This window comes from Pinus tabuliformis, chromosome 7 (assembly GCF_031772625.1).
Source record: "Pinus tabuliformis cultivar Carrire ecotype Pingquan chromosome 7, CPIR1, whole genome shotgun sequence".
In the NCBI taxonomy this organism is placed as follows: Eukaryota; Viridiplantae; Streptophyta; class Pinopsida; order Pinales; family Pinaceae; genus Pinus; species Pinus tabuliformis.
This window is the reverse complement of record NC_142293.1, coordinates 1,753,774,634-1,753,786,070: the sequence shown is the minus strand read 5'-3', so window position 1 is coordinate 1,753,786,070 and position 11,437 is coordinate 1,753,774,634. Positions and strand designations below refer to the sequence as shown.

Here is an 11,437-nt window from a genome sequence, read left to right as displayed (position 1 = left end):
AAAGAAAACATAACCAACATAAGTTTTACTTTGAAGGCAACACTCTTGAAGAAGTTGCAGATTACAAATACCTCAGAATTGACTTCAATAGAAATCTAAGTTGGGAAGGCTACAGAAAGAAAAGAACTTTGGGAGGTTGGAAAACATTCTATGCTTTTCAAAATAGGTGCAGAGACACAAAGTTATGGGATTGGAAGACCACTCAAACTCTTTTTTGGCTTTTAGTGGTTCCGATGGTTCTTTATGGATGTGAACTGTGAGTTGACAACACATCTAAGTTACAATGGAAACAAATTGAAAAAATCCAGAAATGCTTGATTACAAACAAGTTCAAAATCAAAAGTTCAGTTTCCTATGATATCTTGCTAAGTGAAGTGGGGGCTACTCTTATTGAAGCAATTGTTATGGTGTGACTCATAAGATATTTTAAAAAAATGAGCACATGGAAGAAGACAGATGACCTAAAGTTGCATACAATGACATATTGTGCAAAAGAGAAAAGACTTGGATGCATCAAAATAACAAATGGTTTAGTAAATGGGTATTCACTTGAACATGTCCCCCACAACTAATAAAGAGATAAGTTCCATAAACATACTTGGGATAAAGAGCTAGGGAGGAAGAGAAAGTACTATATTGAAGAGTTTAATCTCACTCATAATCATCATCAAAAAACGTGCATAGGGGTCAATATTTCATGGCAAGCCAAAATTCTTATTTCTTAGTTAAGAACTAACTCTCATCAACTTTGTTGTCAAATAGGTCTTGGAAAAGACCAAAAGAAGTTTGGAGAGAAAGAGTGTATATATCTTTGCACTGTGTGAAAAGTGGAAACAAAAAAACATTTCATTTTGGAATGTGAAACCTTCAAAAATAGCAAAAACACTTGCGTAAATATCGTAGTAAGTATCTCTTGAAATAATTTATTTAGCCACAAAATTAAAATTATTGAAGAATTGAGAGCTCCTATTATCACTATGATAAGAAAATGATTGAATGCAAAAATCAAATGGCATACCGAATCTTTACCCGTTAAAATTCCTCCCTTTTCTTCTCCTCGGAATTAAAATTTGTGAATTTTTTTGTCCTCGGACACGTCAGAAAAGTTTGACTATTAAGATATGCCACATCGGAGATTGCGAATTTAAGTACACGACCACGAAGGCGCTGACTGCCATTCCACAGGGTACGGCAAGAGATAGCGGAAGGAATTCTTGTTCTTCCTATTCCTCGTAGTTTTGGCCTGCACATACTCTACTCTTCCAGGGCAGGGTTTGATTTTGGACAATGGCGATCCCAACGGTGCCGTTTTCGCTGATGTCGCTGGTGCGGTTAGCAGGCATTCTGGCAGTCGTGCTGGTGCTCACTTGGGTTCTGCACTTCCGCGGAGGGATGGCGCTCATCTCAGAGGACAAAAACCTCATTTTTAATGTAAACTCATACTCCCTTTTTTTTTGACACCCTTTTCTTCATGTGCTAAATCTAATTTTACCACGATGTAGACAAGTGGAAATGTATTCACTGTGAGTTGGGCTAAATCTAATTTTACCACGATGTAGACAAGTGGAAATGTATTTATTATTAATGAATTGCTGATCATTTTCTTCAAATTTTCTCTAAATTTTCAACCCGTTGTCAGTCTGAGGGATATGCCACTGTAAAGATAGCCTGCACATTATATACAGCTACAACCCAAAGACGATCCATGAGGCATACTGTTTGAAATTGTGGAAGACGATCCATGAGGCATACTGTTTGAAATTGTGGATGATGTTAGCAGTAAACCTAATGTGGATGCTGATACATCAATCTGTGGACGTGCACCTCAAAGTCAGCTTTTGGATTGGCTAAGTTTTCAGCCGATGGGTAATGCCTTAAAACCCAATTGGTTATTATATTATATTTGTTGGGCAATGCCTTACAAACCCAATTGGCTATTATGCTATTATATATTATATTCGTTAACCATATATTTTTTATTTTTTATTTTTACGAGGAAATTATCCTCTCACTCAGTTGATAGAGTCAGGTTCCGTAAAATATTATTCATAGGCACGTAGTCATTATAACAATATTTTTCATCATCATGTGAAAATTGAACCTTGGTGGGGCAGATAACAATCATTCTGCCCAACCACCCAAAACAATCCCAATTAACCAAATTCTCTTAACTTATATACCAAATTTTCTTAACTTATATATATATATATATATATATATATATATATAAGTGGTTTCTATAAGATCTCAGGCATTGTTTTCATACCACGGATTCCAGTCACGGTTGAGGATGGCACCTTATCAGTTCACCATTGCACTTAACCTTGTGTAGGCTAATTAATCCATGAGGTGTAGACCAATTGGTTTGTGTGTGGTTTAGTCCCTACTAGGTCATAGGTTCAAATTTCATGGGGAGGGGTTGAGGATGGGAACCACCTTTGGGGAATTAAACTATCACAAAGGGCATCCAAACTTGACCAAGCTTTGCACAATCCTGGTGATAGCATCCCACTGGAGGACAAATGTTCTTCCATTCGACATTTGGGGTGGCCCTGGCTCAGCCTAGTTCGGAAAAAAATAAAATTAAAAAACACTTTATATAGGCTAATTATCTATTTAATCTACATTTATGGTGAATGACAAAGAATTGCAAACCATTCTTAAAACCTAAATAGCCAATGCAGAGGTTGTATCTAAAATGCAATCTATGAAGCAGTGAGATTTTGGCACTTGTTTTTCCATACTTCTATAGGTAACAGTAGACTACTGTCAAGTGATCATCTCCTGCCATTGTCTGGATCAAAGTCACACCACTCAGCAAACCCAAAATGGAGAGTCAACTCAGGGACTTGGCAAATTTGGCAACAACAAAGGCTACTACAAAGCAGGGAACATACACTCAAAAAATTGAGAAACTTAAACTACGTAAACTTATTGATCAAAATCCAGTCTGACTAATTTTGACCAGGAGTTCTGACTTGGATTGCCAGCTTGGAGAGCAAAGTCAACTTTTGAGTACTCACAGAATTACAAAGGGTCCTGTTTCTATGGTTAGGATGTCACAAGCACAAGTTACATGCCTGTACAAAACCCTCCAGCTTTTTTGGGGTGTCCGAATCTTCTGTCATGCTGGACATATGAGATACCTCATGTTTGAATGCATATTATATGTTTTATGCCAGCAAACTGAAATATACCTCATCTCATCAATGAGATGGACCTCCTGCCATACATTTTGATATTTTCTGCATTTGCAAGGTTTTGAGATTGTGAAAGATATCAATGAGTGCAAACCTTAGATTTCTTCGGTGTTACTCTACAAACCTTCAATTTGCTAGGCAACGCTAGTTATTGCATTAGATCCGTACGCTACTTCTTTTGGGCTTCGCTCTAAGATAAAAAGTAATACAAACCTTCAATTTGCTAGGCAACGCTAGTTATTGCATTAGATCCGTACGCTACTTCTTTTGGGCTTCGCTCTAAGATAAAACAAGTAAAACAACGTGACTCAAAGGCTAGCTACATCTGATCTGAGCAGAGTTCACGTCTTGTTCCATGCACATTCATGGTAGGTTTGAGGTGCACTGTTTTTGGGCAGCAACATTGTGACGAGGTGTAACAATAATCGATATGTAGGCAATGTTACAAGACACATGCATGTACCAACCTTGGTTTTATTCCATTTTTAACCGCTGTCATAAATTTAGATCAACACATCTTTTTTTTTCCTTTATCAAATTCCAATTTTATGATTAAGTAGAGTCTTGTTTGATTTTGGTTAGGGCATTTTGAATGTGGAAATTTTCCAAGAATAGCAGGGGTGCAAATCCATAGATGAGAGAGATGCATGCATGCACACTAGCACTCTCTTCTAGTTGGTGCACTTTCCTAGGAGTCGTTCTCTCATGTAGATTAGGACACACTTGTCTAGGACAGATTTGAGCCACATGGATGGGTTATTGTTGCATACCCTTAGCCTTTCATACTCTATAAAAGAAACGCTTAGTCTAACGAGGCGGAGGAGTTGCCCAGAAAGTTATGGAAATTCCGGTCATATTTAGAGAAAATCGGGCAAGGATTTTTGTAAATCCAAGTTATAGTTGTTAAGCTTCAAAATTTTAGGTGTCCTAGACGTTTTTGATGGTGCTGAATCCATTTGCACCATCAAAAACACGATTCAAACACTGCCTCTACAAGATTTTTTGAAATTTTTTTGCCTGGATTCCGACCACTTTTGGCCGTTTGGGCAAGTCCTCTGCCTCGTTAGACGAGGCCTAAAAGAAAAGTAAGGTGTAGGTAGTTACTCATTCAATGTGTGAGCATAATTGAGTTTTAAACTAGTGTAGTGTAATTCTTCTTTCAATTTTCAATAGAAGATAGATGTAGTATTGAGATTTCAGTTCTGTGTATTTGTAGTTTATATTTTCAGTAGTATGTGTTTGTAGATAAACGTATTCAGAAGTAATTCTTCTTTCAATTTTCAATAGAAGATAGATGTAGTATTGAGATTTCAGTTCTGTGTATTTGTAGTTTATATTTTCAGTAGTATGTGTTTGTAGATAAACGTATTCAGAAGTCGTTGTTTTGGTTGGAGTTTTTAATTTTTTAGCTACCTAATTTTCAGTTTTGAGTGCAGAATCTGCTTATCATGGTCCGGAAATTAACAAAGGTTTCCTTATTCTAGGCAGGGCACACTTCTCTAGAGGAAGTTGGGTTATGGTTGGACATAGTGAACATAAGTGCCTTACTTTGACAACCTGCATGCATTATAAACCCTAGAACTCTCCTATTCCATAAAGAAGAAAATCGAGATACGGCAATCCCTTCGACATATGTCTTAGAGACTTGGCTGGGCACGCTTCTATAGAGGAGGTTGGGTCAAGGTTTGACGTAGTGAACCTAGGTGCTTTACTTAGACAATATGCATGTATTGTAAACCCTAGTCTCATCTATATTATAAATAAAAGATAGGACAAACCATTTAAGATTTGTCTTCGAGATTTGGTGAGCTAGTTGCTATGCAATTTTTGGGTTTCTATAATATTATCTTGTTGAAAATAATTTTCAGTACGGTGTGTTTGTAGATCTAGTTTTCCTGACTTGTTATTTTGATAGGTTCTTTGAGTTTAAGTAAACTAAGGCTTGTAGAAGTGCAGAGGTGCTTATCATGAAGTCAAAATTTCATGCAAGAGGCTTTTGAAGAATAAGCTTACAAGGATGTACACGAGTGAGACAGATATAGTGGCTAGATACTTAATGAAGATCATTGAATTGAGAGATTAACTTGCTGTTATGGTGATGAAGGTTGAGAACGAGGAGTTGGTGACCATAATGCTAAATGTGTTCTCTTCATTCTGGAACCTTTTCTTTGGGGTGTCTATATTCGTTAGAAGCTGCCCACCTTTGAGAAGCCATGGGATGATCTCATCCAAGAGAAGACAAGGCTAGAGGCAATTGCATCTAGAGTGGGGAGATCTAGAAACTATCCCTCATTATGAAGGTGAGGAGAGGAGGTAAGAAAGGAGGGCTTGAGAGTTGTCAAAAAGGGAAAGAGGAAGATTCAGGTTTCCCCAACTAGGGGAAGAAAAGACGAATAATGTGAAATATTTCAAGTGCCACAAGATGGGCTACTATACACATCAGTGCCCCTCGAAGAATAAGGGAAAGGAAAAGAAACAACAGTGGTAGCAATTTGCAAGGAGTGTAGAAGCTTTTATTGTAGTGGATGAGTTAGCATCCAAGCTTGAGACAAACTTCTCCATGGTTTCATTCTTTTCCACCAACATTGTCTCTAGTGTAAGGCGGTATGTGGAAAGTGGAACATCCATACACATGACTTCAATAAGAAGTCTTTCAATAGACGTCTTGTTGAATGTTGGCACACAAGTGGGATTGGGTGATGATGCTACAAATCTAGTGATAGGAATGGGATCCATCTCTTTCCACATGCAACCAAGTGATGTTCTTGAACTAGATGATGTCTCGCATGTTTTTAGTTTAACAAGGAATCTTCGTTCAATTTAAACCGTGATTGATATTAGGTGTGTGACTGAGTTTGATGATCATCAAGTTATTATTAAGGGGCACGACTAGGATCCTAGTCAAGTTTTGAAAGGTATACAAGACGGTAGCCTTTACAAGTTGTTTAATGATCCTATCAAACATGGAGCTTTAGTGCATGATAGTGAAAAATTGTGTGAACTTTGAACTTTGGCAAAAGAGATTTGGCTCCCTACACTATGGAACACTACTTTCTTGAAGGATATGGTACAGGGATTGTTGGACTTTAAGATTGAGAAGATAGGAGTGCGCACTCGATGAGCATGCCAAAACTACACTCCCAATCTGTGAGAATAGATTAGGAGGGATTCTTGGTCTGATCCATTCAAATGTATGTGGACCAATAACTTCAAATTCATTGATAGGTAACATTTATGATGTTTCTTTTGTTGATGATTCCTTTATAAAAACATGGGTTTACTTTATGAACACCAAGGATGAACCTCTAATGGAGACTCAAACAAGTAAGAAGATTAAGGTGCCATGGTCTGACAATGGAGGAGAACACACCTCCAAGAAATTTGATGTATTTTACAGGGAAACTGGGATTTAGGGGGATTTGATAGTACTTTACAATCCTTAAATATTGGGATTGCAGAGAGGGAACATAGGTTCACCATAGAGATACTGAAGGCCATGATTCCTTATCTAGATTTGTTGATGTGCCTTTTGGGCATAATCATGCAATGCAACTGCGTACATTGCAAACAAGTGTGCTGAGGTTTCACAATGGAGGAGAGCACATCTCCAAGGAATTCAATGTATTTTGCAGGGAAGCAAGGATCCAAAGGGATTTGATAGTACTTTACAATCCTCAAACAATGGTATCACAGAGAGGGACAACAGGTTTAACATAAAGATAAAGAAGACTATGATTCATGATCTAGATTTGTTGATGTGTCTTTTGGGCAGAAGCATGCAATGCAACTGTCTACATTCTAAACAAGTCTCCTCATAAGGTTTTGAAGGACAATACACTAGAAGAAGCTTTTACGAGTGACAAACTTCAAGTATTACACTTTTGTGTGCTTAGTTGTCTTGTGTATATTCATTTTCCCGAGGAGAAGAGATTTAAACTTGAACCTTCTATAATGAAGGGTATTTTTGATGGTTATAGTGATTCCTTCAAGTATTATTGAATCTGTCTTCCATCATGCTGAAAGACTTTGTGAGTTGAGACGTGGAATTTGATGAGGTAAATCTTGGGAGCCTTCTATAGAGGTTGAGGAGTGAGGAAAGCTTCCTATCTAAACTGCTGATCTGAAGATTTCAGGAAAATCAGATTCAGATCAGCAAGGTTCTAGTTAAGGAATAGAGAATACTATATCTTCTAGTTCACCGAGGAAGCCGAGGTGGTTTATCCAGACTTTGCAAGAGGCATAGGAGCACCAAAGACTTCCTTTTGGGTGAGTCACCTATTGAAGAAATTTCCTAATTATGTTCCATTGATGTCTTCTATCATTGATACAAAGCTTTTTAGTTATGAGGAGGAAATTGCAGAGAAAGTATGGTAGGATGCTGTGACACAGGAGTATAAATCCATTCTGATGAATGGTGTTTGGGAATTTGTTTCAATACTCGATGGGAAATTTGTGATAGATTCTAGGTGGTTGTAGAAGGTAAAACATATGATTAATGATAACATACAGAAGTACGTGACCGTATTCATAACAAAAGGATTCTCCTAGAGAGAGGTAGCTGACTATGAGGAGACTTGCTCCAATTACTAGGTATACTTTCATTAAAGCCATTATGTCTCTTGCATCAATGTTTGGTTGGTGTTTATACTAAATGGATGTTAAGACTGCTTTTTGAATGGTCTTTTTGAGGAGGAAGTATACATTAATTAACTAAAGGGTTTTGAGGTGCATGGGTGAGATACCCATGTGAGCAAGAAGGCCCTTTATGGAATAAGTAGGTGCGACATGCATGAACTTGAGGATTGATGGGTACTTTCTAAGTTTGGGCTTTGCCAAGATTGCAACAAATCCAAATCTTTATTATTTGTCTGATAAATTTAATCTACTTGTCTTGGTATTGTATGTAGATGATTTGATCGTTATAATCAGTTCTAAGGAGCTCATTTCATGGTGCAAGAAGAAGCTAGCTAGTGAATTTGATATGGACGACATTGACTTTATGCGTTACTCTTTGGGTCTAGAGTGTTGGTGGTGTATAGGTGAGGTCTTCCTTGAACAGGTTAAATATAGAGTGAATATTTTAGGGAGATTTCAGATGTTGGATTGTAAACCGTTGGCCACTCCTACGGTTTCAAATTAGAATTTATATGCTGATTTAGATTTATATTTGGTAGATCCTTCTGTGTATAGGCAATTGATTGGCCCCCTTATGTACTTGGTGAATACCCAACTTGATAAATGTTTTGCAATGAATACATTGATCCAATTCATGGTTGAAGCCAAGTTGATTCATTGGATTGTTGCAAAGTATGTACTCTGATACCTGAATGGCACAATTTATTATATGGGAGATGGTGAGTTGATGCTATATGGTTTTGTTCATTCTAATTGGCTAGGAGATGCTACCTCTAGGAAGAGCATTTCAGGTTTTTGTTTAAGCTTGGGGTCAAACATGGTATCTTAGTTTAGTAGGAAATAGGCAACAATGGCATTGAGTTCAATAGTGACAAAGTATATGGTAGTCAACATCGCTAGTTGTGAAGCCATATGGCTTTGCAAGATGATAATAGAGTTGACCTTATGGCTTCACAAGATGATAGGAGATTTGTTCAATAAGATGTTGGAGCCCACTATGGTATATTATGACAATTAGCGCTGTATCAGACTTGTTACCCACCCAAGTGCGTAACCACTAGGAGAAAAATTTTCATCTATTTGTTTAGCTTCCCAACCAGCAACCCTAATGATTGATATATATCTATGACTCATATCTCTCCACATATGCCCCAATTAGTGCTTTCTGTCATGTAGCTTACTTCTTGAAGGAAGTTGGGTCATCTATTATAAGGTACACTAACCATTTCTGTAATCATGTACTTTCATTTAATGTTAAGGGCATTCTAGTATGAATCACAAGTTGAGGTGGATGACTTACAACTGTTGATTGTATTATTCCCACACTTCACCTTGGTGGTTATCCCTTACCTCTAGTCTAGTGTGACCTTCCTTGAGGCTTCCTTTCCATTTTATAGGAGGGGCACAAATAGGAGGCACTGATTGATGTAGCATGCCCATGGTCGTCCATGCTTATCATGTTCCATCTATCCCTTTATCCACTTCGTTTTTTGGATTAATACTCATTTGTCACTGGTATTGGAACCCTTTACCCTCATCCTTGAGTAAGGGCATGGAAACTTTTCCCTTAAGAGGTTGATGCGACCGAAAGAATGTTAAAAGTGTATTTATCCACAAAAGAAAGAAAAGTAAAATGCAAAAGATGGTTGGGACAATTGACAGTGTGTGGAAAAAAGTTTAGCTGCAATTCTAGCCACCTCATTAGCCCTCACCCAATATTTGGCATATCATGATCTATTTAAATGAAAGGAACTAATGAATGTCCCAACCTTGATGAGCAAGAAACTGCTACATCTTAAAGGTTTATTGGAATACATCAAGCAAGTTGGTAACTCGAGCTATGCAAGAAAGAAAAAGAAGAGTCATTGAAGTAAAAGGTGCACCAAAGGGAAGGTAAAAATAGGCTGAGGAAAGGAGTAACTCAGGTCCCACAATTGCTCCTTCTTCACATCATTGCACCCTTGGACCTCCCTTCGCTGGTATCAAGACAATGGCATCTTCCACGATGTTCATCCCCTCCATGTCCATTATGCTCACTTGCACCTATTGATTGATGGGTCAATGTAGGAATTGTTCCTCCCTTAAGGTTGGAAACACCTAATAGGGCCTTGGGATATCCCTTCCACACTTAAGTGTGTGACCTGTTTACAAATCATCATCTAGAAAGATGTTTTTAGGCAATGCTTATGCGGAGTACTTTTGTGCCTTTAGCATTAGGTATGGTCCATTATGATACTTTATGGTTTCTTTACTCTAATGATGGTGATATCACTTGATTTTGAGGGTATGTCTTAGATGTTTCTTCCTAAGTACATTTGATGTCCCTTGAGGATGACTTGACACTTTTCCAACACCTTGATGAGGACGCCTAGCCTACCATGAGAGCACTTATGGACTTTGAAGCCACAATGTTGACCACATTAAGATGAGCATTGACTATTGAGGAGGCTCAACATTTGATCCGGATTTAAACAGGAACGCAACAAATTACAGAGATAACCATATACACAAAGATGCAGCGGAAATAATACTTCATTTCATTACTGTAAAATACGGAAATATGCTTACAAACAGAAATGGAAAGAAACCAGCTAGGGCGATGGTAGCTTATCTCTGAGAAGAGATGTGGCGGCTACATGCCTCTGAACTATTCTAAAACTGTTTTACAATGAGGCTCGAAGGCCTATTTATTGTTGAGAAACAATGGAAAACCCTTCACATCCCGAAACCTAACCCTAGAAGATGAAACACTAAATTGTGGGCCCCGTTTGGGTAAATTGGTACATCAATTTCCCGGGGTCGTAACTTTGGCATACGATCTCCGTTTGACGTGTACGATAGTTCGTTATAAAGATCTATCCGAGTACTACCACTTTGGGAGGCAACATCGGTCCATGGACCCATGTTGCCCCAGATTCCCAAAAAAACGTCGTTTAAGGCCTCAAAACGGCTCCGGAAGTTCAGGACCCGAAAAACTGCTAAAAATAGTAAACTGTGCTACAATTTAGGAAACTGAAAAGACTGAAAGAGACAATTGTGGGGGTCCAAATGGGATAGGTGGGTGGCCACCAACATCCACCTGGATCATTCCTCCCCCCTTAGGAAGCAATGGTCCCCATTGCGTTGAGTTCCTCCCTGAGATGAGGAAGCTTCTGCTGAGTTGGTTCTCTGGTGAGCTGTTCTGCAATCTCTGATGTGTCCAGAAATGGTGGGAAGCATGGTCGACGACGGTCCACATTGAACACTCGGTGCAAGCGAAGGAATGGAGGAATGCTGTGCTTCAAAGCATTGTTTCCCGTAGCCTTGGTACTGATGTAAGGACCATGTCGGAGTGGTCTGAGTTTCTGATGGGTTCTGGTAAGGTGTTCTCTCTGCATATGCAACCAGACTTTGTCGCCCACTTGAAGCTTGTGTGGTACCCCTGTGCGTGAGAAGTTGTTCCTGTGTTCTGTCATGACCGTATTCCTTTGCTGCTGCTGCTGCGTAGAGGAACCCTTTGCAGGGGTCATGGATGTAGCAACAATCTTCCCCTTACTTTGGGAGTGGACCAGACAGATGAATTTCCTGGTCTGTGATATGAGCTTGCTGCCTTTCTTGGTAGT

The 11,437-nt window shown here is 38.6% G+C and overlaps 1 protein-coding gene across 1 annotated transcript in view; it reads left to right on the top strand.

The window, feature by feature from the left end:
* Positions 1-1,176: 1,176 nt before the first annotated feature.
* The window catches only part of LOC149255360 (transmembrane ascorbate ferrireductase 2-like), a 53,180-nt gene continuing 42,919 nt past the window's right edge, over positions 1,177-11,437 (top strand). The window contains exon 1 of the mRNA XM_089460466.1: positions 1,177-1,431. Coding sequence (XP_089316592.1) covers positions 1,288-1,431 — 144 coding nt within the window. The 5' untranslated portion in view covers positions 1,177-1,287. The remainder of the gene's footprint in view (positions 1,432-11,437) is intronic.